General features: G+C 44.8%; 2 protein-coding genes across 5 annotated transcripts; one reads left to right on the top strand and one right to left on the bottom strand.

Annotated features, from left to right (window-relative positions):
- The first annotated feature begins 995 nt into the window (after positions 1–995).
- Positions 996–17,074, top strand: LOC121600596 (serine/threonine-protein kinase 10). 4 transcript variants are annotated; one of them, XM_041929321.1, is made up of 14 exons: positions 996–2,343; positions 3,109–3,307; positions 3,436–3,746; positions 3,843–3,986; positions 4,328–4,369; positions 5,101–5,176; positions 5,255–8,274; positions 8,354–8,599; positions 8,663–8,817; positions 8,886–9,054; positions 9,148–9,254; positions 9,342–9,474; positions 10,235–12,079; positions 15,832–15,923. In XM_041929321.1, exons 1-13 carry the CDS (start codon positions 2,020–2,022, stop codon positions 11,318–11,320), a joined length of 6,012 nt encoding a protein of 2,003 aa, XP_041785255.1. In that variant the 5' UTR covers positions 996–2,019; the 3' UTR covers positions 11,321–12,079; positions 15,832–15,923. The 4 variants fall into 4 exon arrangements, with proteins under 4 accessions (XP_041785255.1, XP_041785257.1, XP_041785256.1 ...); XM_041929323.1 differs by lacking the exon at positions 10,235–12,079 and having other exon boundaries at positions 15,832–17,074; XM_041929322.1 differs by lacking the exon at positions 4,328–4,369.
- Positions 12,240–14,536, bottom strand: LOC121600597 (antigen 5 like allergen Cul n 1-like). The gene is made up of 2 exons (XM_041929325.1): positions 13,761–14,536; positions 12,240–13,695 (listed from the first exon to the last, which is right to left on the bottom strand). The coding sequence occupies exons 1-2, from the start codon at positions 14,043–14,045 to the stop codon at positions 13,204–13,206; spliced, it is 777 nt and encodes a 258-aa protein (XP_041785259.1). The 5' UTR covers positions 14,046–14,536; the 3' UTR covers positions 12,240–13,203.
- Positions 17,075–19,589: the final 2,515 nt, after the last annotated feature.

Raw genomic sequence — 19,589 nt, 5'->3', positions numbered from 1 at the left:
CAGATGAGCTTACATAGCGCCACATAAATTAGGGGAAATCCTTTTTTCGTGCCTTTCTTCTCTGCTTTGCAACCTAAATGCAGATCTTTCGCTTGCTGTTGGGCATCACCAAGCGGCTGAGTCAATGCACCGCTCTGGGAAGCTTAAACAGTGCACGTTAATTTAACGCCAATCAATTGTTTGTGTCTTTTTTTTCCTCAGTTTACTTTTACACTAACTTTTTTAACTTACGCGCGCGTGTTGTGAGCATACAACAACATAATTTCGCGCCACTCCGCAGCTACTGCTGATCCAATTGGGTTTCACAGTTTTATTAGCACGAATAATGTTCATTGTTGTTTAAGTAGGTGGTGTGTACGTGTATTTCTGTGTATGTGTGTGATTGTAAGGGAGCAATTCTGCCGATTAATTGGTTTTTGGGCGCAATGTTTACCCGAAGGTGGGAAATTACGATTAACAATTTAACGAATGATGATCTACACACAGCAACACACAAACGCGGAAGGTTACATTTATTTACGCCATGAGAGTAGTAATACCCCTTATGTAGGTTAAGTTTTCTCTCTAGTTTTTAGAATCCAAACAGTAATTCGTGTTATTTTCTCTATAGAATAAACCTTTCCCTCCAGTTGATTGTTGTTTCGTCTCCTAGAACGATACCAGAAATCGTTCGCCCGTTGTTTGGAAAGCATTATTCATAATTGTAATTATTTATCACTCCAGATAAATAAACATTGATAGACGTCACATTCTAGGGGAAAGAAGTAAATGGGAAGTAGGAAATTACACTTCCAATTCTATGGCCTTGTTAGCCTATTCTTCCACAAAGCCTACGACGGCCGACGGTCATAGTTGGGGTGTTTATTTACATTTTCTGAATTTAGATGCCAGACGTTTATTATTATCAGCCACACATAAAGATTAATCACTTCAATAAATATGACTAATATGGTTTGTCTTTCTTTTGTTTTCTATCCTTTTAGGCCTCTTACCTCAAAACCGAATTAGGACGGTTGAACATCATCATTGTATGCTTTACGCGAATGATTTATTGTGCACGTCCATTATCCGTCGTGGATAACAACGCAGAACTTGTTAATGTAGCACCTATCAAGGTCAACAGAAATCCCCCGGCACCCGTCATAGCCCTTGGCAAAATCTAAACAAATGCTCAACATTGGAGGTTTGGTGACCGTTCCACAGTAGCAGATTGCTCGGCCTTGTTTTCGTCCCAGTGTGCGAGTGAAAATGGCACGCAGAGAAGGTGACTCCATCTCTGGCACTTGCAACGTCACAGCAGCCCTGAGCCTTACCGATAACGATTGTGTGGCTACAGGAGGCTTGTTCGCCGACAGATGCCGGACGAGTAATTATGGTCACCGTCATCACGACCGCACGAAAGTAGCTTATTCTTCAGCACACCGGATTGCCGCTGTCGTATTTCCATCGGGTTTGATCGTGTTGGGAGCACAGCATTGTGACACACCGTTTTCCAGCAACTTCTGCTATACTTCAAGCTTTGGTGCGAGGAATATGTGAACCTGCGATTGTAAAAAAGTGTGATAATGTGTGATTTGTTATCCATTGACTGAAGGACTCTTCGTCTACCGGTAAAAAGCAAAGTAACACATGCATAGAAGAGTGTGTTCTATATGCAGCAAAGACTTGTTTGTAGCAATAATGAGTAAAACGCAATACTCTCTGGAAGTTCTAGAAAGAGGGCATTTTCCATGCGCACAAGTGAAAGATAAGGTTCGTGGATATTAAGTGATATCGGCACGGAAGATAAGCGTAGGTGCATTGACGACATTGGTATCACGAGCACACAGCTGTGTTAGTGTGCCAGTAGTACATAGTCGAATAGTAAAGTAATTAAGTGCTGATACTGTGTAAATGTGCGAATAGCCACAGCCCACAGTCATCTGGATGAGCAAAGGTGTATATGATAGTGTACCGTAAAGCTGGGTATTCTGAAATTGTGTAACTAGTGAACCAGGATACCTGTAACTGTTTTCCAAAATGTCGTTCCTAAACAACCTGAAGAAGGTGTTCCACCTGGGCAGCGGAGAGGCCAAGAAGAAGCGCATCTTCAACAACATCCGCATGGACACGGATCCGGCCGACTTCTGGGACATGATCGGCGAGCTGGGCGATGGTGCGTTTGGCAAGGTGTACAAGGCACAGAACAGGGAGACGAAACAGCTGGCTGCGGCTAAGATGTGCACACTGGAGGATGAGGAAAATCTGAGCGATCACATGGTTGAGATTGACATCCTGTCCGAGATTAAGCATCCAAACATTGTCGGTTTGTATGAAGCATTTTCGATCGACGACAAGCTGTGGGTGAGTAATGGGTTTCGGGGAAAAAGGACATAGCATTAGATAATTTGAAATATATCTTAGCGTAGGATTATTTTTACATACAGTTATATAGATTAGATACGTACTTATATTATTTTCACAAAAATTGCATTTTACTCACCAAGTACAATCAACAAGTAAAATCTTTGGTGTGATGTTGCTGCACCCAAGCAATGATTCCATTTGAGTACACGGCAGAAGTGAATGGTCCACAATAAACCATTTGCTCATCGATGCATTGCATTATGTGTTATCTGAACATGAAGGCAACCCGTTATTACCGATCTAATGTTTTGAATACTCACACGGCACTTTCGTTGTAGTTGGACGGACGTGAAGAAAGTGTACAAGCACATGCAATCTTGATGCACTTTTCTGATTCATAGGAAATGCTAGAATGTGCCCTGGAGAAAGAAGCGTTGGATCATATTTCTTGGTAGAGATTTTTCTCTCCCCTATGTTTAGCAGTTCCACTTCCAAGCATTGTGGTGATACACAACGAAGCAAAGTAATGCAATCTGTTTCATTCATAAGCTTCCATTGCTATTTTTTGCAAGTTCTTCTTTTTTTTTAATGCAAGTTGAGAGCATAGTAAATAGGCCGGAAAGTGGGTCCGTTAGTGTGTACCAATATTCGTAGGTGTAACTAGGAGGCAGACTGGTAGGAGGGTTTTTTTTTGCATGGTTCAGATGCATTTCAGAAATTTAATCGGTCTTCTTGTTTGCATGGTTCTTGTTTTCGTTATAGATGCTGATAGAATATTGTGATGGTGGTGCCTTAGATAGTATTATGGTGGAGCTAGAGAAACCACTCACCGAGGCGCAGATTGCTTACGTATGCAAGCACATGTGCGCCGGACTGAACCATTTACACAAGAACAAGGTGATACACCGGGACTTGAAGGCCGGCAACGTGCTGCTAACAATGGACGGTGGCGTTAAACTGGGTATGGATGGACTGCTGCCTTTGGTGCAATCGAAGGCGTGTAGGAAGCTAATAATCATTAACGTCTTTTTTTCTCTCGTTCGTGTTGCTCTTTCACATTTTATTACACTTCGCACCATGATGATGCAGCGGATTTCGGCGTTTCGGCCAAGAACAAGCACACGATGCAAAAGCACGACACGTTTATCGGGACGCCCTACTGGATGGCACCGGAGCTGGTACTGTGCGAAACGTTCCGGGACAATCCGTACGACTTCAAGGTCGACATTTGGTCCCTCGGTATAACGCTGATCGAGTTTGCTCAGATGGAACCACCGAACAGTGAAATGTCTCCGATGCGAGTGCTGCTCAAGATACAAAAAAGTGAACCACCCAAGCTGGATCAACCATCGAAGTGGTCGAAACACTTTAACGACTTTCTAGCGCGCGCGCTCGTAAAGGTAGGTGCGGGAGGGGAAAGTGCGGCTAACTGCGCATGAGTACATGAGCGTTTGATATTAAATTTCTCCTTTTTTACTTGCACATTTTTCTAACAGGATCCACAGCAAAGACCGTCGACGGAGGTGCTGATGGGATTGTCGTTTATTAGTGGTAATCTAGACTCGAAGCCCATCAAAGATCTGCTGCTCGAGTACAAGGCGGACGTGGTAGAGGAGGAACTGGTGGACGAGGAAGCGGAGGTGCGTATTGTGCGAACCGATAGAACGTTCGATGAAGATACGGTGGCTAAGAAGTGCTATCTCTTGATAAACGTACCGCGTTTCAGGTTTCTTGCAGTAGAACCAAACCGTGTACACGCTATCTTTCAATACGGTTACTTACCCACTACGATATAACTCGTTTTCTTGCTAACTCTTTTCTTTTCTCTAACACACGCTGCAACAATTGAACACAATTGCAATACTAACGTCTGTACTTGTGGCTGTCCTTAACAACCAAAATGCAAATGGTATATTTTCATTGCAAACGAAATAACGAAACTGGCTTCAAAATGTCACTAACACGCAAATATACGCTTTAGAAGGCTAAACGACAAGCGAAGCGCAGATCGCTCTATCAGAGGGTTGGTAAGTTTTGTCAGACTAGAATGTTTCTGCCCCGAAATGATCAGGACAGCCCGATTTCGAAAAGTCCCTTTCTTGCGCGTGAAGTGTGTGATGTATAGTGTGTAATTCTTTGCTCGCTTGAGTATTATTTGATGAAAGCCTTGATTTCGAATTAAAATATGAGATTTTTGTACAACTCTAGACCTCTAGTAGAACTATCAAAATTACGTCCAAGGTACCTATATTGTTTTAAAGTGTGCATTTTTAATATTGTTTTAAAGATTTTTCTGTTATTTTTCAACGCGTTTCGGTTGTCTATCGGGCATGTACATGTGTGTACTATTTATTTAAAACTCAATCTTTATCATCGAGAAAGGAAAATCGGACTGCAGTGCGTAAACGTCTAGTCTGGCAATAGTTCCGTAGTTTTTATACATTAATGTAGAAGTTCATTTCGTTGTTTGTTTTGGTTTTCTCGCTTGCTTTCTATTCTATTCTATTCTATTCTATTCTATTCTATTCAGTAGCATGCAAAGTGATGTTGAGAATAGTGAAAGAAAAATAAAAGAAATGTTAATATTTGCACTGTCCGCAAAGTAACATTTCCTACGTTCCTTCACATTCTTGTTTTAAAATTGAAATGGAAATTTATTTTCATACATTCGTTTTACTGTTATGTAGCTTGGTTTTATAATATGTTTAACATGGTTAGTATATTAATTTATTCTTTAATTTTTTCACTCCTCAGGAACCCCGCAATTCTGCTCTTCCGCTCGACTTGGATGATGATTCTTCTTCTCTACAGAGTCAAGAAACTGATAAGCGTAAGTTAAAAACATATCAAAACCTTCCTGGATGCACGATACTTACAGTTGTACGTCATTCTCTGTATCGCGCATCAGTTCCAGATACACCCACGTCCCTTTCGAAGTCATCCAGAGATTCGAAAGAGTCGACTCCCGTTCCCACCACCGAAGATGATCCCAGCAAATCGAAGAATGGACCGGCGACGACTACTGTCGGAGCGCCAGGTTCAGCAGGCGCGGCACCGCTGGAGGCACCGCCGCCTAGTGTAGATACAAAAACGGAAATGAAAAAATCGCAACCAGCGCCTTCACCCGCGCCACCGCCGGTCGTTGCTTCGCCGGTCAGTGTAGAGGGCACACCAGAAACAACCATCAAAACATCCTCCTCCTCATCGAACATTAGTGGGGGAGCGGTTAACGTTCCCACGCCGGTGTTACCTGTGCCTAAAGAAATTGTCCCTGAACAACCATCCACGGGAGAGCCACATGCAGAACCACCGGGTGGAGGCAATGAGCAGAGAAAAATCATGGCTGCAGGTGGAACATCCAGCACTGCCGCCGTTAAGAAAGGACCTGCACCTCCGCCACCGCAAACGCCAACTTCTCCCACGGGACGACAAACTTCGGCGAAGCTCATATTCGGTGGTTCCGTGGCAAAGGATGTCGTGCCGCCAACGCCACCAGAAACGCCACAAACACCGCCGGCGGGTGAACCGCCAGCAAAGGCTCTCGATCGACCGGATGCAACGGCACTAGCCGGTACAATGCCACCACCGCCTCCGGCTCTGATGCGAATGGGAAGCAGTGGTGTGATTGAAGAGCAGACGAAGTCTCCCCGCAAGGAACATGCACCGACGCCACCGTCCGATAAAAAGAGCCCCAAGGCATCGACGCCGCCGGGTGCAAAGCCGACGATAAATGTTCACGAGCATCCTTCGTCACCGAAGGCAAATCAATCCTTCGCTATGTCTAGTACTAATAATGTTGCCATTCCGAGGGCGGTGCATCCGCCTTCATCCCTGGTAGAGGAGGGAGGAGTTGACGAGGGAGTGAAAATGATTACCACCACCTCAACGCCCTCAACGGTACGCAATCAGTTGCCTCATCATGCCACCTTGATGAATACCTCCTCATCCTCCTCAACGACATCCATCACCATCAACGATGCGGCTGTGCTGTCTGATCCTTCCAACAGTTTGGCAAGCAACGTGGCACAGGTGACGGTCGTCACGAGCCACCCACCGGTGATAATTGATAATTCAATTCCATTGCCACCGGCAGCGGCTGTAGCAGCCTCTTCTGGTACTTCATCGTCTGCATCCTCGACGAAGTCGTTCGGTTCGTCTCAGCAACGGCGTTCGCGTGTCATATCTCCCCCAGGTACGGGAGCCCATGATGAGGTGGTTATCGTGTCGAATGAGCTAAACAAAACGCACGTCAACGAATCGTCGACCGATGACGACTTTCAGTCGCTGGATAGTCTGGAGAACGTTTCACCGCGGCATCATCCTATGCGAACACCTTCACAGTCGGCCACAGGTGGGCGAGCGATCGCACGAAAGCTGGACGAAAGCGAGGTGCTCATCGTCAGCTCGGGATATGATGATCGCCGCGAAGTTCTTCTGGTGGATGATACAAACGCTAGTTCTCCCGATCGGGATGTGGATGCGTACGGCGATGGTGATGTGTTCAACGCTAGCGGACACAATCTACTAAACAACAGCAGCAAGTTGTTGCTGGACACTAGTCATGTATCGGTGGTGACGGTTGGCGAGGAGGAGATCAAGGTGAAGGACTCCTCGCAACATCATCCGCAGCTGATCAATAATCCGCATGCGTCATCACCGCATCATTATCACCACGACTCCACCAGTGATTTGTCCAACGTTAGCTGCGGTCCGAGCGAATCGAGTGATGACGTCAAGGTGGACATTGTGGTCGGCGGGCGGCAGCAGCCATCCCATCAGCAGCAGCAAGCTCAGCATCCACAGCAACGATCGCCATCCGGTTCCTCGATTTCGCTGCCAAGCCAAACGGGTAAAGGTAGTGCTAGTGGTGGAGGAATTATCAATGGCAATAGATATAATGGTGGCAGTGAATTCCATCAGAGTCGTGAGGATGTCAGTATCATAGTGAATAAGCGCAAGATAGAAAAGTCTCGGATTTCACCAGACAGTAGCGTCGGTTCGCTCGAAGGCGGTGGTTCGGTACGTTCCGCCAGTACGCCTATTCATCAGAACCATCATCAGCAGCACGGTAGTGCCGCAGGTGGCATGGTGATCGGTGGTAATCATCATCAGCGGACGGGTAGCAGTGGAACGACTCCATTAGCAGTATCAGCGAAGCATCATCTGTACGATCGAAGCGATGCGGAAAGCATTGCAACCACCACTAGTCACGATAGTCGCGAGCATGCATCGGTCGAGCTGGAAGAAGAGGTAACACTCCGACGAAAGCCAATGCCCTCACTAGACCTCGACGACGATAAGGTACCTGTGTTGGCAGCTGGGGCGACTTTGTCCGGATCATCGACCTTGGTCAGTAGCAGTGCCGGTGGTAATGCTTCGGCAACAGCCACGGCGGGAACTCCCGGTGCTGCTGGTGGTGTGGCCGCTGCTGCTGGCACGGGAGCAGCCGCAGCCGGTGGCAACGGTACGGCCGGCATTCGGCAGAAAGCTAACCGCAATATTAGCAAGGAGGAATTGCACCTACAAAATCTGAAAAAGAAAACGCGAAAACGAACGCGTAAATTTGAGATCGATGGGGTACAAGTAACGACCACGACCAGCAAGGTGATCTACAGCGATGAGGATAATAACAAGCTGTACGACGATCATCTGTTCCGCAAGCAGGAGCTGCGCGAGCTCAAGATGCTGCAGAAGCAGGAGAAGAAACAGTTCTATGACCTGCAGGGTAAAGAAGCGATCGCCAAAGAGCAGCAGGAGAAGAAGTTCGAGCAGGAACGGCTACAGCTAGAGCGTACGTTCGAGGCCGACATGGACGTGCTAGCCCGTCAGCACCGGCAAACGGTGGAGAAGTTTGAACAGCAGCAGGAAGCCGAATTGCGCAATACGTCCAAAAAGATCCGAGCCGAACAGGAGCGAGACCTGAAACTAGTAAGTAGATCTATGAAAGTAATACAGACGTTTCCCAAAGATTCATTCTAATTCTTTTACGTTTGTTTTGTGCCTATAGTTCCGAGACAGCTTGAAGCAGGAGATACGATTGTTAAAGCAGGAGGTGGATCTACTGCCGAAGGAAAAACGAAAAGATGAATTCCGTAAGCGGAAAACGCAGATGGAGTTCGAACACGAGGAGCGTGAAAAGTCGTTCCTATCGTCGCTATCGGAAAATCACGAACTTGCTCTGCGGCGGATTAGTGAAATCTACCGCGAAAAGCTGTCCGCTACCGACAAGGGTTATCTGCAGCAAAAGCAAACGGTAATAACACAGTGTGGAGTTTAGCGTTGCATTTGTGCTGATTGCTTCTATTACGTTTACTAGGCGATGAGAACCCGGGAAGCGATGCTGTGGGAACTGGAGGAAAAACATATCCACGATAAGCATCAACTGGCAAAGCGTCATGTGAAGGACATTTGTTTCATGCAACGGCATCAAATGATTATTCGGCATGAGAAGGAATTAGATCAAATCAAACGGTATGTGCAAATGGCTTGGAAATATTAAAATAGGAATAAATTTTATATTTTTATTGCGTTCGTCACAGCATGATCACCCGGAAAGAAGAGGAACTGTTGAAACGACAGACGATCGAACGGCGAGCACTGCCAAAGAGAATACGCGCCGAGCGAAAGGCTCGCGATATGATGTTCCGTGAGTCGTTACGCATTTCTATGACCACTGATCCGGAGGTAGAGCGGGACAAGCTGAAAAAGGTAATGAGATCTTCAGAACTCTTGGTCGCAAATCATGCGGCGCCGAGTAGTGTCTTTCTTAAGCTGATATTTTAATTGTTGTTTCTTACCCAGTTCCAAGAGCAAGAGAAGAAGCGATATAACCAAGAGCAATTGCGATTTGAAACCAAGCACAGTAAGCAACTTGAAGAACTTAGAGCTACCTCAGAAGGATCTATTAGGTAAGTGGGAGGAGACTTTACATTCAAATTGATCGCTCTACTTATTTTTTTTATTTTTTTTTAAATATTTTTATCACGTACCTCTAGGGAACTTGAGCAACTGCAAAACGAAAAACGTAAGCAACTGCTTGAACATGAAACAGCAAAACTTCGCGAATGTGACGAAGCGTTGCAGAAGGAGTTACGTGAATGGAAGGCGCAGCTCATGCCCCGCAAACAGGTAGGTGACAGTTACAGTATGCTTAACGTAAATATGTGTTATATTTAAATTAGCCCTCTACGCTGACAATCTCGTAGGTATAATAATAGTTGTGTTGATTAAGAAGGTACGAACACTAAACAAAAATTTTGCTGCGTTCATTTTAAGAGTTGCTGCTGAGCAATTCTTTTTAAAGCTTATAGACCATTATGATCCACAAAAAATGTTTATATCTTTTGATCTTACTACTAAAACGAAACGATTATCTTTTAATGATGAACACGAAGAACTATAAAGATGTTCGAATAATTTATATAGCTTTCAAAATCATAATCGTTGCAGCAAAGTATTACAAATTGTTTCGTTTCTAGGTTGTTGGTTACCGAACGATTGGCATAATTATGAATAATTTGTGTAAAAAATGTCTTGTAGCATGTGTTGCGTGCTAAGAATAACTAATTGGCTTTTTAACAGATAACCCATTTTCAGCGTAACCGATTCGTTTTTTTATAATAATTGCTGTACAGTTCAACTAACCGTAATAAAATATGTTTTTCCTCCCTTTTCTTATGCCTGCCGAACTCACACACACATACACACACATGTACAACATCAAAACTACGCTCTATATTTCTCACCAACACACACAAACGACAAATGCAATGTACCTGTTCGTATTCCTTTTCCATCGTATCCCGCAATCCCTGTTTCCGACCTGTTTCCCCAATTTCCTTTCCATCCAACGCCCCTTTATCTGTCGACGCGAACCGGGGTGGCGTAGGCGGTTGAGAAGCATCTGAGCCGGATGGTGGACGAGTACGAAGACCGTTGGGGTCCGGTTGATCGCCGTGAGTTTGATGGCGATTTTACCGTGCCACCGGAGTTGCGCAATCGCACCAATTCCCTCAATACCCTTTCCCTCCGGCTGCTGAACATCACACGCTCCCGTACGTTCCTAACGCTTCCCACGATGGCAAACGGTGGCGTTGCTGGTGGTGGTGGATACGGTGGTGGTGGTGGCGGAAGTAGCTCTAACCGAAACAGTATACACAGCTCTGTGCCGGATCTTAGCCGGTCCATGCCCAATACGCCCAACTCCGGGCACAAACTGTCCCTCGCATCGTCATACGATTCCGTGCTGGAAGAGAATGAAGGTGAAAATCAACCACCTACAATGGTTGCTGGCCGTGGTGGTGGTGGTGATGATGCTAGAGGTTATGGTAATAATCCGTACCAATCTGCTATCAAGTACATCCACACCAATGATCCACTTGTTGCTAACAATGTGCACGTGAGGCGCAAATCGGAAGATATGCTTTCTGGCAAATCACGATCAACGCGCATACCGATCAAATCATTCCTCTTCTCGAACACACCGGTCCGGTCGGGCCGGAATGAGTACGGCAGCTCATCATCATCCGCTTACTACGCTGGCGGGGGTGGTGAATATGGTGTATCCCGTGGGACTCCATCTGGGGGACCGATGTCGTACTATTCCGACTCAAAGGACCGTGTCGTATCGATCCGTGTGAACAATCAGGCGACTAATCGCAAACCGGCAAACATGTTCGATGGTATCACTAATCGGTCTAATATTTCACAATCACATCAATCGGCATCCGGCGGTACAATGCCACGCCGTACGTCTGCTGGGTGGGGCCCAAGTCGCCTTGGCGATAATACGTTCACCACAGCATCTGATGCGAACATCAATCGGCTGACAACGTTCAGTTCCGCCCGCGGAGGTCTTCCACTTCCTGTGGCGAATGGTACCGGTGGTCGCAATAGCACCCCGTCGGGATTGAAACTATCACCATCTACTCCGGTGTTGCTTGCACCGACTAAGGATGATGATACAGTGGTTTAATTGAAGCACATCCTGGAACAAAATAGCAATTAGTGTACCTTGCTTTGAAGTTGCGGCATTGAGGCAACTACTGCATCCGGTTGGGTTTGTGTATATCTGTATCGGTGAACGTCGAATTTCGCCACAGTCGCTTTTTAATTCCGTATCAAATATCCTTGTCACATCCACAAAATCGTCCTCGCACTACTCGAATCATCCAGTTCCAAAAGCCCAGCACACCCTAGTGTTCCTTCCAAACTTTCAATATTCCGAACACAACGAACCAAGTTATCCAGAAAGAAGACTACGACAGATCTACTATCTTAATGGAGAGCGGAGCATGCTACACGGAATTTCCACAATATACTACGTTTTCCTTTTGCCAACTAACCCGCAACTAACTGGAACGAAAGTCTACTAACCTAGAATGGAAACCGTCAACGGAAATCCACCACTAACTTGTAGCGCACAATGCAACTTCGTTTGATATGGCACATATGGCACTTTAAAAAGAAACTCCAATTCAAAGTCGTGCTACTACTGGAAGGATAATACTGGAAAAAGTGCGCTATTGAGGAAATGTTATTGGCCAATATAGTACGAGTGGGTCGATCTTTTCCCAAAATTTGCCGAAATAGAGCCCCTTTTAAGCATGTATGTGTATGGCGTGTGATAATGGAACAGCCGGAACTCGCTTTGCCCCACAAACTACCTCTTTTCGTTCTCGACTATATAGTCTTCGTCGTCTCCTTGGCGAACCGCGTAACGTAATCAAATCAGGTTGGTGTAAACACTCCTTTATTTACTCTTGCACCTCAAACCATGTGTCCACTCTTTATGTTTGTGTTGTTGTGCAATTGGTCCAATGATTTGTTTGTGTTACTTTTTATTTGGTCGTCTTTCATTTGTATTTCATGCATATATTTTGCCAGTGGTTTTCGTTTACGTGTTTAATACTTTTGAATAATTATTTCCCATCTATTGCGTTTTCAGCATGTTCCATTGTACGCGTTGGTGTGTTTGTACTAATTTATTGTTTTGTTTACCTGTCTGGATGTGTGCTTTACAGTATGAAGCGTATGTGTGTTTTTGCGTTTATCTATTTTCATTTGAAAATGCGTTTGTGAAACGCATTTATATGCTGATGGTGACGAATCTGGCCCACCAGTAACATAACTCATTCTTAACTAATGTTCGCGCGCACTGATAATTAAAATTCATTGTGCTTTTCTCATCATAACATACCCCACACGTGTCGTGTAGCACACAACCGTCCTCACATATATACAACACGCGACGGTGAGTCATATGTTTGCACACTCTGGGGGTGGTGATTTATCTCATCTGGTTTCCGGCAATCCTGGGGAACAATAACACGTTGCGGATAATGCAAAAAGGTATATCTCAAGGCGGGAGTTAAACATGATAGAAAAGAGCAGTGGTGCAATTAACGTTGGCCGTTAGTACGTTGCATAGGAGTGTACTGCAGATTGTTGTGCACACTTTCTGCGCCATTGCAAAAGTGGGTTTGGGTGGCGCTCCCGTGAAGACTTGGACGTAGCGCATCGTGAGTGCTTATCTTTTGAAGCATGTTGGATTTAGGTTCACCAGTGAACGTATCTGTTACTATAGACACAAGAGGGACAAAGTACTGCTTAAAGCTTTTACAAGGTTTATTACTGGACGGAGGTTATTTTTATTGAAGTACACTTAAGAAGAGTTTTGATTTATATACGCAAAAAAACTATGATTAAATTTGTTCAATAGCATCGTTTGAACTTTACCGACCTTTCACTACAGTGGTGTCAAGTTCCTCGCCAGAGCCTATCGATACCGATGATCCTCTCCTTGTTCAGACACAGATCTCCCCAAAGTAGGTAGTACACATTCATCCGCACACTTTGCTAGTTCCGCACGGACGAACGGCACAAGCATCGGTAGGACGTGTCGTTCGAGCATCCGTACTTACACTTGCTGCACCGTTTACCTTTTCGATAGACGGGTCGCTCGTACAGATTGCCCACCGAGTAGTTACACACCAGATAGTACTGTGTCACCGGAAAACCTTGCTGGATGCCTTGAAAGCGTACCATCGCACAGCCAACGTACTGCGTGTCGGCGTGTATCATCTGCGTGAAGTGTCCTATACCGGCCTGTATCGAGAGTTTGGTGTAGCGGTCGAGCATCTTCTGGCGGCCTTTCCTATACTCCAGGAACCAGTGGCGCTGGAACTTATCCAACGCCTGCGCCACCGTCACGTTCATGCCGTAGAACCAATTGATGGCAAGATTCTGACCAGCGGTACGATATCTGCGCGTGTTTCGGCACTCATCGTGCTCGAAGCTGCACGTCCTTGCATTGTACTCGGCTATGCGGGCCAGTTTATTGTCCCAGTGCTGCGTGGAATTGATTATAATTGATTGTTATGAACCAATCGTGTCCTCAAAGCCCTTAAACTTACCAGCTCCTCCATCGAACTCGCTTCGGCGTACCGGTGAAAGTATCCGCAGGCAAGATTGTTTCGCAATCGATTGTGAAACTCCAGTATTTGTGCCCGGTATTCGGGTTTCATCTTGATAAGCTTGGGACTTTTGCAAGCGGGTGCAAATTGCCTCCCATTGCAAACGACATGCTGCGAACCGGGCACGGGACAGAGATCTTTCGATGCAGCACAATAGTCGAAGGCGTGCGTGAAGTTACCACCAACAGCCACAAGTAGCAAGAAGATCGCAATGAGCAGTTGCATTTTCCGAGCAGTAAGAACGAACCGTTCTGACCGGGTACTATCTCCGTACTGACACAACGAGCAGCACACCAGCGCGCGTCTGATCCACTTCGACGTTGAGTCCTCGGGTACGTGCCGCCACGGTGGTGATGCCTTAGGGGAAGATTGGAAGAGATCATACGTGGACGGGAGGAGGAGGATACGCGCTGTTGTTTTATTTTGTCGCAACAGGGGACAACAACACTCTACTTATGACACCCTTCGGATTATACGCACTCTCTGTGCCCGTTGTGCCATTGGTGTGGAGGCTTCCGCGTGTGAGCTAACGTCATCGACAGGCCCAGCGTCGGCTGATGCAGTCGATAAGATTGATAGTAGAGACGTGTGCCGCAAGTCAAACCGCCTATGGCAGAAGGGGTATGAGACGAACGTGGTTGTTGCACAGGTGTCGAAGGATAACCGACTGTTGGTGAATAGTGTGACACTTAACATTCAAGATCACTACACTTCTACTCGCGTGCATATCTATTGCGTATCTGAGCGTTTAATCGTTCATGTTTGGCAAATTAATTCCAAACGATCTCCCTTCTCCTCCTCACTACGGAGAGGAAGGAGAAGTCTGGGTGTGTTAATTGACAAATTGTTGCAAACGCGTTGTAGCCGTTTGATGTAGTCATGATTGCACAATTGGAATGTATGTAGTATGTTAGTTATTGGTAATGGTTTTAATATAGTTATAATTTAAAAAAAGAGACACTGAACATGTGATCTGATCTGGGATGTCTGAAAGTATCCTAAATTCAACAAATAAATAACTCTTTTTTATTTCATTCAGTGATTTAATTAGAAGATCCCTAACAGAACCATACCAAAGATAGATAAAAATATATATTATTTTTTAATTATTTCTCCGCTAACTCCGTGTTTCGTAACTATTGGAAAGCGTTCCTTGATGTTATTGATCGTTTGTTTGTAAACCCACTTACAATAATGACACCCGCTTGAGGCGCGGAATTACATTTCGTCCTCGATGGCGTGTGCGGTGCCCCTGAAATGGAATGCATATCATCATGCACATGCATTTTTTGCTGCTTGCACTGTATGATCGATGGTGCATCATGCATGTATCGTTTTTTGAACACGTGCATAAAATAAACATTCGTCACATTGACACGCTGCGCTCTCCTCTCCCCATGCAGTGGATGTGTAAGTACTAATGGCACGCAGGGCAATTTCGTTGGCAGACATGTGTCATTTTTTCGCCCTTTTCCGTTGAAAGGTTCAACCAATCTGTATTAACATTGATACGGTGATCGGTGATTGATCCATACCCAGACAGTGTGGTGACATAATATAGCCGTTGTTGTTTTGTTGGCTGGGTAACTTTGTCTTACTGTATTTGTGTCACGCGTTTTCGAATTTACATTTGATGTACATTTTGTAAGAAGAATTGTTGTGTTTTAATATCTCATTGTATATCGGTAAAGGGTTGAAGACCGTTCTCTATTTCTGGTTTACTGGTTGGTGTTTAGCCTGTTAAGTGTAATTAACCGATTGTGTACTGCTATTATTTACGCTATTATTTGAAGTCGTCTTTTAGGATTAAACAAAGCACAGTTTTACTTCACATTTGCTTACAATTCGTTCTGTTGATCACAATATTACGTTCTCATCGTCTGTCTCTCTCTGTGGTATCGGATGGATCTTTATGTTTTTTTTTGTTTGTTTTATTTGATTTGCTTTTTAATAAAATTTTCCCAAATACTTTCTTATTTTTCGCCATTTTTCTTCGTTCATCGTTACGCAGCGTCTCGAGGAAACGTTCGCTCAGCAGCTGGAAGAGATGGAACAGTTGTACGGCAACAGCCTGGTACCGATGCCACCACAATCCCCGCAATCGCACGACCCGCACCACCCGCACGTCCACCATCACCATCTGCTGCAGGTCGGAGGGTCGACGCGGAGCAGCATTTCTTCATATTCCGATGGATTGGGCGCATGACAGGGGGCGGCGGGCTTCAGGGCACGGTACAACAGTATCAGCGGCAGCGGAACCGGAACGAGCGGCGGTGGTGCCGGTGCGAGCAGCAGCAACAGCAGCATCGGCCACAGCAGCTACCGGAACAGCAACAGCTAGTAGTGTGGTCGATCGAGGAGGGCAACTGTTTGCTGCATCTATGCTAATGCAAGCGATAAGCGTTGCCCAAACATTCCTTCGAAAGAGTGTCCCCAGAAGTTCTGCCAACCTAATATAAACGCGAGAGCGTTAGGAGATAGGCGCCCTATGAATGCGAATGGAGAGGTTCAATTAGGTAGCTTTTTTTTAAACAAAAAATAATGTAGCAATCATTCAAAAGCAGCGCCATCAAAAACAGTAGCTAATTATTGTGCGCGTGCGCGCTGAACTATTGTACAATCTAACCAACCCTAATTGCAAAACTTCACTGAGACAGAAAATGAAGCTACGTCTCGTGTAGCACAGATTCATAAAAGCAATGTGTTGTGGAATCGATACAGTGTGAGAACGAAAGCGGGGAAGGAGGAGAGAATAATTTAGGTCGTAACGTACCTACGATAGTTGTATTATATGGTAGATTAATTTACACAAATATTGCACATAATTCCCCTTTGCTCTTTAACTGGAACTCGTTCAGCCAGAAAAAAAGGAAGTACGAAAGACTAGCGGAGTAGAAGTTTTTGTTACGCGGTGTACATTTTTATTGGTTAGTGTTATCATTATTTCAATCGCTTAATTTGTCACCTATGGCCGTACATTTGAACGCTAATTGTGGCATAGATAGAACAGCAAAAAGAAAAGCTCCCGCCAGAAGAAGACCGCCAAGAGTTGCATCTACCAAAACTGTAATTTAATTGCACCGCAAGCTGGAAAGATGCCACTAGTGTTGTGTGTGTACAGGATAAGCGTAAAGCTCAATTTTTCACCGCCGTGCGATCGAGCGATCACGAGACATAGCATAGCAAGTTATCGCATGTGTTAGAGATTGTTTCTTCCCGTATTAGTGTGTACAATAATATTACACCGCAACGAACATGCTGACGTTGTTGTTTGCCAAAACCGTTTTTTTTAAATACTTTTAATCAAGTAGTGCAGTGTCTATTGTTTATAACGTATATTTTTCCCTAACCGGAACAGCGGAACGTGCGTATTTTGAGACCCTTCTTCCCCCCCCCTCCACCCCATAATCGTGACTATTTCGCCGGGTTGCGTTTATGAGATTTCTTCTTCCAGTAGCAGTTAAGGATGATGCGTAGAAGAAGCTAATCGAGATACGATAGAAAGTTTGCAAAGAATAATGCTACAGCTTACGATTAGCCTAGAAGCTGTGTTGCAGTGAATTCTTTTGATTCATCGCACCTCACATATCCAGCATAGGTTGTTCATCTTCTTCTTGATTAATAAATAGGTTGTGTATCATAATTTCGTTACAAAATATTAGCAGCGATCCCTTTCATTTTTATTTGCCGGGGAGAAACACTGGCTCTTCCCAAACTACGGCGCCCCAAGATTTTGGTGCGATCGCGAGATCGTTATGATGTGTAAACATGTATTTAATTTTAATGTAAAACATATTTTTGCATTGTTGTGAATCATTTACTTGTTTGCCGCCGCTTTCACGGTTCAATGGGTGGCTGGTGGTGTACGCAATAAATGTTCTTTATGATGTAGATCCTTGTATAGTCGCAGCTATCTTGGTAATGTGTTCTGTGTAAACACAAGCTGTTTCTGTTATGTCTCCTACCCTGAATTGTAAAGTCTTTCACGTGTGTACAACCCATGTATCGAGCAAAGATGTTTAATTCTGTTACATGGGCAAACATCATTGCTCGTCCCAATTTCCGTTACTATTTAGTGAACCATTTTGTGGGTATTTCATTTTAAAATTTTAAGTAGCCTACAATCTGTTGTACAAAATGGTATATAGACACACACACATACACACTCACCTCCTACAGGATGATAACGAACTACAGTGGTGTACAGTAGTCACGTCAGGAAAGGAATCGTAGAATAGTCATAAACCTAATCAAAATATTGCCGCACGCCCAGGCCAAGAAAACTGCAGCAAACACACACACACACACACACACACACACACACACACACACACACACACACACACACACACACACACACACACACACACACACACACACACACACACACACACACACACACACACACACACACACACACACACACACACACACACACACACACACACACACACACACACACTCAGACACAGGTGTGCGCTTTTGGCCATAAGGCAAACGATATAATTCGCCACTTTCTTCCACACGCTGTGTAGTCGCAGGTGATGTGGAAAGCCAAGATTTGAACTGAGTGATACAACCGAATGGAGGATGTTTTCTTTCTCGTGATTCTAGACACGTATGCATATATATTGACGCGAAGGCAAGGAAGCGAAATTTAACAAATACATTTATTTAGATAGTATCAGTATAGGAATGGTTAAAACGAGCAGCAAGAAAACACATTTCACAGAAGCAAAGTGAGGATGTGCAGTGAAGAGAGGTGCAGAGTAAAGACGCACACGTGGACTATATTGTGTACCAACTGCTGAGGCGTGAGATGGCAATGAAAGGGTAATTATATTGTAATTTGCAGGTTAGATATCGATTCAGAATTATAATAAAATTTCTTATTTTTACTCTAATTCCGTCAAACCTGGTACTTCTATATAGAATCTGTAGGTTCAACTCCGAGAGTCCGAAAATCTTGCCATCTTTAAACTTCTGGGTTCGTAGATTTTATAAGACTTCGTTTATTATTTTGGCGTAATGACTTAAGACGCGATCATATGCTGGCCTTTACAGGATTTCGAGACTTATTAAGTACTACACGCAACCGGATAATAGTTTTTCTTGCGGGTAACAATCATTCGAGAGTCGAACCTACAACGGGCATGTTGAGCTGTTCAAGTTAACGACTGTACCACGGAAACGAGGCTGGATAAAGATGTAATTTTCTATTTAATACATAAAGGATGTTACTGTCATTCCATGAGTTAAAAAATAATATACTGCGCGAGAAGCTCAGTATGTTTTAACGTTTTGTTCCACAACAGTTATTATTTTATTTATTTATCCGGCGTTACCGCTTTCCCTTAGGAGTATCCGAAACCGCTCACGGTATCGCGCCTTCGTCTGCCAATCCGTTATCCCTGAATGGCTTACGCCTCTACGCCATCTTGCCACCTCAATTTGGGCCTACCACGCCGCCTCTGTTGTGGACGGCTTAAAAAGAGTTTACGGGCTGGATCTTCCGTTTCCATGCGTACAACATGGCCACCGGTCACAGCCCACCGGAGCCTGGCGAGCTTGATACGCTGCACGACAGTGAGGTCGCCGTACATCTCGTATAGCTCGTCTTTATAACAGCTCCTCCATTGTCCTTCCACACATACGGGGCCAAGTATACCTTCTATATCTTCTGAGAATCTTCCTCTCGAACGTGGCTAAGAGATCTTTGTCAGACTTGGACAATGTCAATGTCTCAGAGGCATATGTGAGTACTGGTAC

Source organism: Anopheles merus, chromosome 3L, assembly GCF_017562075.2.
Source record: "Anopheles merus strain MAF chromosome 3L, AmerM5.1, whole genome shotgun sequence".
In the NCBI taxonomy this organism is placed as follows: domain Eukaryota; kingdom Metazoa; phylum Arthropoda; class Insecta; order Diptera; family Culicidae; genus Anopheles; species Anopheles merus.
The sequence above is the reverse complement of the archived record's forward strand: the minus strand, read 5'-3'. Positions and strand labels throughout refer to the sequence as shown.

Excerpts from the sequence above, each read along its gene's own strand:
- LOC121600596 (XM_041929321.1), top strand. The coding sequence starts at position 2,020 with ATGTCGTTCCTAAACAACCTGAAGAAGGTGTTCCACCTGGGCAGCGGA. Across the intron at positions 3,747-3,842 it reads TAGCGCGCGCGCTCGTAAAG|GATCCACAGCAAAGACCGTC; the intron begins GTAGGTGCGGGA and ends TTTTTCTAACAG. Across the intron at positions 9,475-10,234 it reads AGCTCATGCCCCGCAAACAG|GCGGTTGAGAAGCATCTGAG; the intron begins GTAGGTGACAGT and ends GGGGTGGCGTAG.
- LOC121600597 (XM_041929325.1), bottom strand. The coding sequence starts at position 14,045 with ATGCAACTGCTCATTGCGATCTTCTTGCTACTTGTGGCTGTTGGTGGT. Across the intron at positions 13,696-13,760 it reads CGAGTTCGATGGAGGAGCTG|CACTGGGACAATAAACTGGC; the intron begins GTAAGTTTAAGG and ends AATTCCACGCAG.